The following is a 12417-nucleotide window of genomic DNA, read 5'->3' as shown; positions in this document are numbered from 1 at the left end:
GACCAGACCCGGACTGAGACCAGGACTGAAACTGGTTTAGTCCTGTTTTAGTCTTGTTTTAATCCTGGTTCAGTCCTGGTTTAGTCCTGGTTTAGTCCTGGTTTAGTCCTGGTTTAGTCCTGGTTTAGTCCTGGTTTAGTTCTGGTTTAGTCCTGGTTCAGTCCTGGTTTAGTTCTGGTTTAGTCCTGGTTCAGTCCTGGTTTAGTTCTGGTTTAGTCCTGGTTCAGTCCTGGTTTAGTCCTGGTTCAGTCCTGGTTTAGTCCTGGTTTTAGTCCTGGTTTAGTTCTGGTTTAGTTCTGGTTTAGTCCTGGTTCAGTCCTGGTTTAGTCCTGGTTTAGTTCTGGTTTAGTCCTGGTTCAGTCCTGGTTTAGTCCTGGTTTAGTCCTGGTTCAGTCCTGGTTTAGTCCTGGTTCAGTCCTGGTTTAGTCCTGGTTTAGTTCTGGTTTAGTCCTGGTTTAGTCCTGGTTTAGTCCTGGTTTCAGTCCTGGTTTAGTTCTGGTTTAGTCCTGGTTCAGTCCTGGTTTAGTCCTGGTTTAGTTCTGGTTTAGTCCTGGTTTAGTCCTGGTTTAGTCCTGGTTCAGTCCTGGTTCAGTCCTGGTTTAGTTCTGGTTTAGTCCTGGTTTAGTCCTGGTTCAGTCCTGGTTTAGTCCTGGTTTAGTTCTGGTTTAGTCCTGGTTTAGTCCTGGTTTAGTCCTGGTTCAGTCCTGGTTTAGTTCTGGTTTTAGTCCTGGTTCAGTCCTGGTTAGTCCTGGTTTAGTTCTGGTTTAGTCCTGGTTCAGTCCTGGTTCAGTCCTGGTTTAGTCCTGGTTTAGTTCTGGTTCAGTCTTGGTTTAGTTCTGGTTTAGTTCTGGTTTAGTCCTGGTTCAGTCCTGGTTCAGTCCGGCATCGCAGTTTAAGTCACGTAAACAGGAAACGGTCCTTATCTTTTTTTTCCATTTTTCATTTAAACACAAAATCAAAAACTGAAAAAACAAATCATTATCTGTTTTTTCATTTTGGTTTTGGAGACAAATAATCATTGTTTTTTTTAAATGTTCTTATTTTTGGTTTTATTTTGAAAAACAAATGAACGAACGATACACAGATTCATCAAGTTTAGTTTAGTTCCATTTTCTGTCTTTTGAGTTTAGTCGCTCGATTCTGTTTGTACATTTGTGGTTTTGTTGTGTGTCCCTTAGTTTAAAAATAAATAAATAATAAATAAATAAATGAATAAATAATAATAATAATAATAGTACACTGAAATTAAATAATACATAAAAATAAATAAATAAATAAAGATAAGTTGATTGCCATATTGTAGTCAAAGCTTTCCCACCAGAAAAGTTACACAGTGCATCTTTAGCTTTTTGATAATATTAGATCTATTCCACTTCTCAAAACCAGTCGAAAAGAAAACAGTAAAAAAAAGATCACACTGCAAAAAGAAACAACTCTTCACAATCTTAATCCTGAGTAGTTTTGACTCTTGATTTCACGTTTGAGGTTTAGAATGTTTTAAGTTTAACAGTGTAAAAAAGTCACAGTTTATTTGAGTCACATTTACGATTCACCTTTGGGCGCTTTGTCCCACCCTAAATATATATTGTGCGTTTATCCGCCGTTTCATCACATTTTGAAAACAAGAAAAAACTATAATAACAATTTAACGAAAGGTCTTATCTTACACAAAACTGATTCTTGTGAAGCTTTAAGTTGTGTTAAAATGTTGTTGCCTCTTCAAAAACAGACCTGGAGTTGGGTTTGTTTCATTCACAAGTTTGAGTGACTCTTTATTCTTAGTTTGTCTGCATCTCTAAAGCTCTAATCAGACATGTCAAACTCAGGCCCAGGGGCCAAATTTGGCCCATGATATAATTATATTTGGCCCTGAAGATCTTATCAAATCTGTATTAAAGCTGCCCGCTGGCTACAGATCGACTATAGAGACATTATTTATTTAAAATGTTGTTATTATTTTATATTCTGCTTGTTCTGGATTCAGTGTTTAAGCAAAACTATTATTAAACATTTATTTGAATAAGAAAAGGTTTAACATTACATATCTCAAAAGAAGAGAAAACATGCAGATGTTGTTGAAATTTTTCAGTAAATATTCAGTTTGGCCCACGACTTAATCCCAGTTTTGTTTTGTTTTTTAATTTTGGCCCAATGTGAATTTGAGTTTGACACTCCTGCTCTAAATGCTCTGTTCCACTTTGTGATGTCATGAAGTGGTAGTTTTCATGTTAACAGCTCTTTTTACCTTTTGTTTAGTAGAGTTCGGGAATTCCAGGTCGAAAATGATCCAAATGAAGGTTTGTAGAGTGTATTTTATTTGACACCTGCTATCTTTTTTTGTTACTTATTTAGAATTTACTATTTTACCATTTATATTTTTTACTCTTTGTTATATAATATTTTGTGATGTGTGAGCTACTGTGTCCAAATCAATTCCCTTGTGGATCAATAAAGTTAAAGCCGCACGATAAGCAGAGTCGGTAAATGCCTCTATTTTACTGGAAAAAAAAAAAGAGATAGAAAAGGCACAATTACAACAACAAACACTGAGATGCAGATTCGCACGGCACGAGTTTTATCTCCGGACGTCTGTTTGGTGAAATATCGTAGGTAATTTGCGGCAGAATTTTTACTTCACAAATTACAGACATTCGGACGGGATTAAGATCTCAGACGTCCTCAAATCACCAAAGATCCACTGGTCAAACTAATCCTGTACGAACAGGGCTTTAAGTCTTATGAACACAGTGGAGCACTTCCTGTATCACCGCATGACATCACAAGGTGGAACAGTGTGTCTTCAGTTTGAGAGAAGAACTCAGAAGTCTAAATGTGCAGGTTTGTGTGTTAAACATGTGTGAATGAAACAAAAACACGACTCCAGGTCTGTTTGTGACGAGGAAACAACATTAGACCACAGATCAGGAAATAGCAGGATATCGTCGCTTTAAATGAGTCAAAACTACTCGTGATTTTACCAACGCACTTTTGGTGGGTCTTGAGATGCTTTTACTTTGTTTAAAATGTTCCACAGTATCTCATGAAATGTATCTATCTCCATGGAAACAAGCCATCAGACCGAGTTACAGGTCAGATCTGCGGAGAAGCAAACCCACTCATAGTCAGAACGTTTGTTTTTTGTTGCATTTTTGAGCAGTAAAATGGATTTCAGATACAAGAATAATGAACCAGATCAGGTTTGCGGAGAGGCGAGCGCGCTCACAGCACTTCTGAGGAGTGAAAAAGTGACCTGATGCATGAATGGCTAACTAGATCAAGCCAGGTTACACATCAGATCTGCGAAGAGGCGAACACACTCACAGTAATAATGCCTGTTTTTCGCTGTATTTTTGAGCAGTAAAATAGAGATCGGATACAAAAATAGTGAACTAGATCGGGACTGCGGAGAGGCGAGCGCGCTCACAGCACTTCTGAGGAGTGAAAAAGTGACCTGATGCATGAATGGCTAACTAGATCAAGCCAAGTTACACGTCAGATCTGCGTAGAGGCGACCTCACTCACAGTCGGAATGTTTGTTTTTTGTTGCATTTTTGAGCCGTAAAATAGATTTCGGATACGAGAATGGTGAACTAGATCGGGTCTGCGGAGAGGCGAGCACGCTCACAGCACTTCTGAGGAGTGAAAAAGTGACCTGATGCATGAATGGCTAACTAGACCAGGCCAGGTTCCACGTCAGATCTGCGGACAGGCGACCCTACTCACGGTCAGAATGCTTGTTTTTTTTTGTGTGTTTTTGAGCTGCGTTTTGATAAATTTGAGATAGAAAAGTTTAACGCGACACTGTGGAACATTCTAGGCCAAGCAATCACACCTAAACGGACAGAACCCCCTCCAGAAAATTCCCGTAGTGCGTCTTTACCTTTTTGCAGCATAAACAGAAGACGTGGATGTTTGTTTTGGTCCAAGGCAGTGCGCGTCTGTCACAGTGATGCATAGAAAAGCTAATAATGTCTCTAAACTACCGTCGTTTAACTCAAAGGAAGCAAAGGCCACGAAGCAAGACACCTGGACCCGGGGAGAGACACGCAACTTCAGTCCGATTCCGTGAGTTTTAACGCCACAACGAAAGCCACGTGTGCACCCTGATCGCCCTAAACAACTCCTCGATTAAAGGTCCCGTATTACGCAGTTTTAGGCTGAATGAACTCAAGTGTTTGTGGATAGAAAAAAGGTGAACGGGCTTTAAAAACACAGAGGAGCAGATCTGTGATTACCACCCGATGATGTCACGAGGTGGAACTGAGTGTTTTCTGTTGTCTGGAGAGGGAAATACATTCAGTACACTAATAATTTGCATCGACATTTAAGAGGAAGGGAAGTGCATTTTTATATTTGTATATTTGAGTGATTTAACTTTTTTTTTTTGTATTTTTGTCATGAATTTGTAAATGCAACAATTTTTTTTATGTTATAGTGATTTTTAGAATTTTTATTTTCCCTTTCGTGGAATTTTTTAATACATTTTTTTCAACAAAATGTATTGTTTAAAGGGGAATTGTGAACCTTTTCAATCTGTGAGTCATTCGTTCATTCGATTTTCAAAATAAAACAAAAAAAAAAATAAGAAAACAAAACAAAACAAAAAAAATATTTTCTTTATTATTTGTCTCCAAAACCAAAATGTAAAAACAGATAGATTAGTTTTTTCAGTTTTTGTGTTTAAATGAATAACGGAGAAAAAAAAAGGATAACGGACTGAACCAGGACTAAAACAGGATTAAAACAGGTCCAGAATTGAACCAGGACTAAACCAGTTCTAAACCAGGTCTAAACCAGTACTCAGTCCTGGTCTCAGTACCGGTCTGGTCCCGGTCTGAGTCTCGGTCTGAGTCCCGGTTTCCTGATCACCTCCCGGCCAGTCTCAACACTCCTGGTTCAGTCCTAGTTTAGTCCTGATTCATTCCTGTTTTAGTCCTGGTTTAGTCCTGTTCAGTCCTGGTTCAGTCCAGGTTTAGTCCTGATTCAATCCATTATCCATTTTTTTTCCATTTTTCATTTAAACACAAAACCTAAAACTGAAAAAACAAATCATTATCTGTTTTTTTTTTTTCATTTTGGTTTTGGAGACAAATAATGAAGAAAATAGTTGTTTTTTAGTTTTAGTATTTTTGGTTTTATTTTGATAAACGAATGAACAAATGACACACAGATTTTTTTCTAGTGGAAGTCCGCCAAACACTTTTCTCCGTGGAGATGTTATTGCTTTGTCCGGAATGTTTCGCAGTATGGCATTAAACCTTTCTCTCATCTTCACGGAGACCAAACCAGACCAAGTTACAGGTCAGATCTGTGGAGAGGCGACGCCGCTCACAGTCAAAATGTCTGTTTTTCTAGGGATTTTTGAGCTATAAAACCACCTGTAATTGAATAAATGTAAAGTAGAGCTGTTTAATGTGGAACATTCCAGACAAAGCAATGACATCTCCATGGAAACAAGAACGTGACTCCCAACCGAAAAGTTACACAGTGCACCTTTAAAGACGCTGTACCAGATTTTCTCTGTCTTAAAAACACAAAAAAGACTTCACTCATTTTAAACGTTTTTGCAGCGGTGCAAGGTTACTGTCCTTATTATACGTAATACTAACAACTATTAGCATGCCAACAGAGCATCAGTGTTACTTCCTGGTTCGCGGACAATAAAAACACTTGATAATCAGATGCAGACAGGGCAGAGCTGCTGTTACAATAGATCTGTACTAAGGCGAAAAAATGTCTACAGCATTTTATTATTATTATATGGTAATAAAATAAATTTAAATAAATTAAATAAATATAAAATAAATTTAAATAAAATATAATAAATAAATACATGCATAAATAAAATAAATACATAAATAAATACATAAATAATAAAATGAAATAAATAATAAAAATGTAATAAACATTCACGTCTATAGAGGTAGAAATATGACATCATGACTCTTCAGGATTTTGTGGTGTAATTTTGTGAACGCAACTTTTAACTTTAGAAAATAAATCGAACAAAACACAAAACAGAACTTCTGCTGTGTTTTTGTTAAAGGGACGACGTTAGCTTATAGCATGGTAGCGCATTCAAAAAGTATATTTAGCATAACGTAGGGATGTAACGATACCCAAACACGATTTTTTCACAATACGCATCTCAAGGAACAATATTTATTGCGATATTTTGCACTTTTGAGGCTATTAAAATGGTATATATACTAGTTATACCTTTAAAAATGCCTTTAAACGTGCTTAAAAAAGTGATTTCATTGTGTAGATTGGACTGAAACAGAGCAAAGGATCATGGGCTTTGTAGTTCCCTCTGTTTCTTTTAGCTCTTCCTGCACCATAACAAAGAATGTAAAAGGTGTATAATGAATTTTGACTTAATTTGGTGGGTTAATACTTGTTGTAAATATAAATTATATTTTTAGACAAATCAAGAATCAACTTGTGAAGAAAATTAAAGATATGTTGAAAACTACAGGAAGTAGAACGTCCCATATTGATGGCATCACACTGGGAGAATTCTGTCCAAAAGTATGAAACACAATTTTTCTGATACTTTTAAACTTTATTTCAATAATGTAAAGGTGTTTTTTTTATATTTTTATTTGTCAAATATTAATTTCTGTGACATTAGAGGAGTTTTGCTTGGTAAAAGTTGTGGAATTTTCCAGCGTGACGTCAAGATTTCCAACTACAATGTCAAATTTTAAACCTAAAAAATGACCAAATTGGGAAAAGAAAAGTCAAGTCTTTAGAAAAATCTCAAATAGAACTATCTTAACTCTGTTTTAGTGAAATGAGCTGTCCAACTTCGATAAATTGTGATGGCCCACGGTATTATTTTGAGATTTTTGACGATACTTTTGACGATATTTCGGTTACTGTTACATCCCTGGCGTAATACGAGACCTTTAACCTTTTGCCCTTCCTCTCCCTGTTTTCCCACGTGGAGTTGCTGTGTTTTATCCGTGCAGCGCGCAGAAGTCGAAGTCCTTGAACGCCTCCTGCTGCTCCGGAGTGAGCGCCGTGGGGGACGAGGGCGGGGACAGCTCGGGCCTCAGAGCCGTGAAGTCGCTGTCGAAGTTACTCACATCCAGAGACGCCTTAATCACCGGGAGGAAGGGCGGAGGCAGCTTCTTCGACAGCAGAGCGTCCCAGTCGATGCTCTGAAACACAGCAGGGAGAGAGAGAGTTCAGACTGCAGGACTTAACGCTCAATTCAGATTTTTTTGTGAAATCCGATTTTTTTGCGAGGTCGGTCACATTTCCAGTTAAATGTGACTTGTGTGTGATCTCCAGAGTGAACTTTAAATGCCTCAAAAGTGTCCTGCAGGAGCATTGGAGGACACATCGACATCACACACAGCGAGCGAGCTCAGTGTTTATGGAAGTCGCCTAAACTCTGGGCTTGCCTCCCAAAATCCGGTCCAGTTCTTGGTAAAATGAACAGGTTACATGTCCACAGCTGTTTTATTTGTTTGAGTCTTTAGCCTCCTTGTGTTTGGCTCACAGGCTCTTTATTTTTCGTTGACATTGGAGCCAGGACCGTCTGTAGCCGCGCTTGGACATTTTTTTGGAAATCATTTCAAAAAACGCCCGGTTCTGATAAGACCCCTCCAGTTTTACCTGAATACAGCGATCCCCCCAAATATTAATAAACTCGCTAACCTCGCTTTCCCTCCATTGACGAGACTCTGAGCCTGACGTGTAGGTGGGATGAATGTGACCTGACCGTTCAGACTGAAGTCACATGTCAAAAGATCAGATATGTATCGGATTTAGGAGCAGCAGTTCAAACCCAACGTTTCCAAACACTTTTGTACAAGTGACACTGAAGCAGATTATTCATTAAAATCTTCTACATAAACAAACTTTACAACATATAAACCATAATGACTCTAGAGCCACATCAGCCTGTTTGAGATTATAATGTGTTTAATGCAGCTCTGACACATTTGTTTACATTTTACAGAAATGAAACTTAAAACCACATGACTCATTTGCATAAACTATAAGTGCTGATAAAAACAGCTCGCTCCTTGTGCGCTGATGTGGTTCAGCTTCTGTCGGACTCAAGGACACAACTCAGTGGAATATGAGTGTTCTCTCTGTGACAGAGGATGTGCTGCTGATGGTGAGTCTGTAAATGGTGGAAAAGGTTTGTGGTGCTTTCTGCATTCACAGCAACAGAGAGCAGTGAATGAGACGACACGCAAGGGGAGCGGTCACAAAATCAAGGAGGCAAACAAGCAAAGCGGCGGAATCACAATTAAAATAAGCATTATATCCAACAATGGGAAATGGAAATGAATGTGACTTTGGATGATGATACCTGGGAGGGTGTTTGTTCTGGTTGTCATAAAGGGCTGGGAAGTCAGATTTGGAAGGAGTTTGACTGGAAGGTCAAATTAAGATTTTTTAGAACCCCGCTCAAAACTTTTATTTCAAAATGTAGTGTTAGTGATAAATGTTGGAGGAGGTGTGGACTTGTGGGCGACCAGACTCACATATTTTGGGACTGCCCCAATATAAAAGGTTTTTGGATTAATGTTAAAGATGTTCTACAAAATATATTGGCTGTGGACCTGTTGATGGACCCAAAGGTATTTCTGTTTGACATATTCCCTGACGGTCTCTCTCATGATCAGAGCTTTCTGCTGCATCTTCTTCTGTTGACTGCAAGAAAAATGATCACGATCTACTGGCTGAAACCTGAAATACCGACCGTTGAACAGTGGAGATCAAAAATCAGACAAGTTTATACAATGGAACTGTTAACGGCTCAACTACAGCTCAAGGTGGCAGCTTTTGAAAAGAAATGGAGCCCAATTACTGACTTTTTGAAATAAGACACGTATGCCCTAATATGCCCTATTCTTTATGTTTTGGTTTTAATTTTTTTAATTTGTTTTTGCAAATTTTAGGTTTTTTTTCTCTCTTTCTTCTTCTAGAGGGGGGAGTGGGGAGAGAGATGGGGCAAAAAAGTGAATATATAAACTGTGAGAAGGCCCGGTCTCAGGACAGTGTTGATATGATTTGATTTGTGGCAATAAAAGTTCAAAAAAAAAAAAAAAGCATTATATCGATATCTACAATATGTCAGAATCCATTTCTTGTTTAAAAAATGTCTTGATATGTTTAAAATATTGAGATATCACCTAAACCTAGACTCTACTTTACTCTACTACTACTAAAGTCGGGCAGAATTTGGGCCTTTAAGTTTTACCTCAAAGAACTTCTCTCCCTTGATCTCGTTGGCGTCTCTTTCTCCAGAGCCGAGTCTCTTTAAAGGGTTTCTCTTCAGCAGCTGCAAAACACAACAACATTTAAACATGCATCGTCCACCTGCTGTTGTCTCCGCGGGGATAGAGAAGTGTCTCCTGTAACAGGCTGGACCAATTATCTGACTAAAACAATGTTAAGAACATTATATTTAAGATTTGAAAAATAAAATACAATGTCTTTCCCAGTTTGGCAATTTTTAGGTTTAAAATTTAACTTCCTGTTAGTAACCATTAGTAAACTAGGCCAAAACTCCTTATTATTTGACCAATAAAATTATTTAAAAAAACACTTGGAACTCTGTACTTCCTGTAATTTTCAACATATTTGTCGACTTTTCTTCACAAACTGTTTCTTGATTAGAGAATTAGAGATTTGTCAGAAGCTTAAATGTGATGTAGTGGAACATTACAGACAAAATAAAATGAAAATCCGTGTTACCTTTTGCAGAGTGGCCACAGCGGTCGGTGGAATACAGGATGGGTACTGGATGTCATCGTTTACAATACTGTCAAACACCTCCTCCTCATCCTCACCGGGGAACGGAGACTGAAAATACAACAGAAACAGAGTCAGGCAAGTTACTGTACATTTTGGACTATAAGTCGCTCCAAAGTATAAGTCACATCAGCCAAAAAAATGCGTAATGAAGAAGAACCTTTTGGGGGAAATGTATTTTATAAAATCAGAGAGCAGGAGCAGACATTTCCTGTGTAAAGTCAAGTTGTAGTAAAAACAATAGAACAGAGAACAACAGACATATTTCACAGTTCTTCAGATAAACTATAACATAAACAACAGAACAGAACAAGTTTAACCAAACTCTCCATCTCACTCCAAATCACTAAATCACTTCAATTCTTCATCCTCGGTGTCACTTCTGAACAACTCGGCCTCAACCTCCGGAGGTAAACAGAGCGACGCAAACTCTTCTGTGTCGCTGTCGTCAGACTCAGCATCAGTTCCAGTTAGTCCATCCATCCAGTGACTTCAGGAAAGTTTCATGGTTCATCCTCCCGGTGTCACAAGTTTCTCTCTCAAACCAAATTTTCTTTCTGCTGCTCGATTTCCGTTTTCAGCTGCAGATTTCACGACTTGCAGTTTGTAATCTGCAGAATCTGATTTTGTTTTTGGGAGCATTTGTGTTCAGTCTTCTCAGTCTTTGTCTTTATACAGAAGTAATGGCTGCTAATATGTCACATAGATACAGATCAATGGGCCGAGCTCCACTCCATTTTCTTCCGCTTATCCGGGGCTGGGTCGCGGGGGCAACAGTCTGAGCAGGGACTCCCAGACTTCCCTCTCCACACAAACTTCCTCCAGCTCCTCCAGGGGGATCCCGAGGTGTTCCCAGGCCAGCCCAGAGACATAGTCCCTCCAGCGTGTCCTGGGTCTTCCCCAGGACCTCCTCCCGGTGGGACATGCCTGGAACACCTCCCAAGGGCGACGCTCAGGAGGCATCCGGAACAGATGCCCGAGCCTCAACTGGCTCCTCTCAATGTGGAGGAGCAGCGGCTCTACTCCGAGCTCCTCCCATGTGACTGAGCTCCTCACCCTATCTGTAAGGGAGCGCCCAGACACCCTGCGGAGGAAACTCATTTCGAGCGCTTGTATCTGCGATCTCGTCCTTTCGGACATTACCCAGAGCTCATGATCATAGGTGAGGGTAGGAAGTAGATTGATGATAAATCGAGAGCTTCGCCTTTTCACTCAGCTCCCTCTTCACGACAACGGTCCGATACAGTGATACGGTCGCTGTATCGGACTGTTGTGGTGAATAGGAGAAACTGTAAACAAGTAGGTGTGTCAGTTTCAGAGTAGTTTCAGTGTAGTTAGCTCCTCCCTTCAGGCAGATATAAGGAAGAGTCCGCCAACATTTTGACCAGAACTGAAAAAGCAGCCTGGATGAGCTGCGAAACGTCTTTGACCAAAATAAACTTTTGTCCAGTTGACAAATTGAATTTCTCCTTTGCCATGGACTGTACCTGGACGACAGAGGGATTTGACACACATCTGGAATGAAGTGGTGGGGTTTTTGTTTTTCTTCATACAAATTCACTAAAATCACCACAAGATCAGCAGCGGTGAAACGTCTGATCAGATCAAAAGGCAAGGCAAGTTTATTTGTAAATCACAATTCGTCAACAAAGTAATTCAAAGTGCCTCACAGAATAAGAAACACTTTAAAATCACAACACAAACAAATCAAAACATAAATAATCATCACAAAACTACAATGAGAGAGAGAGACATTAAATTAGAGAGAAGAGTGTGGAATGAAAAATGAAAACCTTTGAGAACAGAAACATAACGTCACTGTGAATCACGTCAAATGTTTTATGAAAGGAGAATTTGGCTGCGATTGGAGTGACTCGACTTTTCTCCTTTGCAACTTCAATCCAGGTTAAAAATGCACTCTAATGCAGTTTACTGACATTTGTACCAAGTAAAATATTACCAAATTATTTTCTATAATGCCTTACATTACTGTGTTACAGCAAAAAGCAACGCATTATAGTAATTCTTTACTTTTGTTACGCGTTACTCTCAACACTGAACACAAGAACATGAAGAGAACAGATGGTGTGATGTGAAAATTAAGGGAGAAAAGAGAAAAGAGAAGCAGTTGTCACCTCTCCCACCAGCATCTCAAATATGAGCACTCCCAGCCCCCACCAGTCCACGGCCCTGGTGTAGTTATCGTCCGTGAGAACCTCCGGGGCCAAGAACTCGGGAGTGCCACAGAACGTAGAGGTGCGATCCCCGTGACCCATCCCTGCCAAAACACACGACGTAAATACACAACGTCCTCTGTTTAGACTTAATATATTCTAATAACAAAGTTTCTAATAACACATTCTGAATAAGTAGCAAAAATAGAGAGATACTACGAAAGCCCTGAGCAGCAAGCGGAAAAAAAAAGAAAAAAGAAAAGAAAGGTGCTCTATTTGGGCTCTAATTTCTAAGATTTTTATTTATTTATTTATTTTTTTAATCTGTTGCTGCAAAGAATTAAAGACAAAAATATCTTACCTAATCATACAAAATAAAGCCCAATTTTTTTTTTTTTTCCGTTTGCCGCTTAGGGCTTCCGTAAAAGACTGGTGTCAAATACGGCATAATTATATAAATGTA

The 12417-nt window shown here is 39.0% G+C and overlaps 1 protein-coding gene across 3 annotated transcripts in view; it reads right to left on the bottom strand.

The window, feature by feature from the left end:
• Positions 1 to 5019: 5019 nt before the first annotated feature.
• LOC110162092 (serine/threonine-protein kinase N2-like) overlaps positions 5020 to 12417 on the bottom strand; it is a 42724-nt gene continuing 35326 nt past the window's right edge. For all 3 annotated transcript variants that reach the window (XM_055162086.1, XM_055162085.1, XM_055162087.1), the window contains exons 17-20: positions 11916 to 12058; positions 9724 to 9831; positions 9227 to 9307; positions 5020 to 7166 (exon numbers count right to left, since the gene is read on the bottom strand). In XM_055162086.1, the coding sequence (XP_055018061.1) occupies positions 6963 to 7166; positions 9227 to 9307; positions 9724 to 9831; positions 11916 to 12058 (536 nt within the window). In that variant the 3' untranslated portion in view covers positions 5020 to 6962. The remainder of the gene's footprint in view (positions 7167 to 9226; positions 9308 to 9723; positions 9832 to 11915; positions 12059 to 12417) is intronic.

The sequence above is a fragment of the Boleophthalmus pectinirostris genome, unplaced genomic scaffold, assembly GCF_026225935.1.
Source record: "Boleophthalmus pectinirostris isolate CB_2022bp ecotype Guang Dong unplaced genomic scaffold, ASM2622593v1 HiC_scaffold_4, whole genome shotgun sequence".
NCBI lineage: Eukaryota > Metazoa > Chordata > Actinopteri > Gobiiformes > Gobiidae > Boleophthalmus > Boleophthalmus pectinirostris.
The sequence above is the reverse complement of the archived record's forward strand: the minus strand, read 5'-3'. Positions and strand labels throughout refer to the sequence as shown.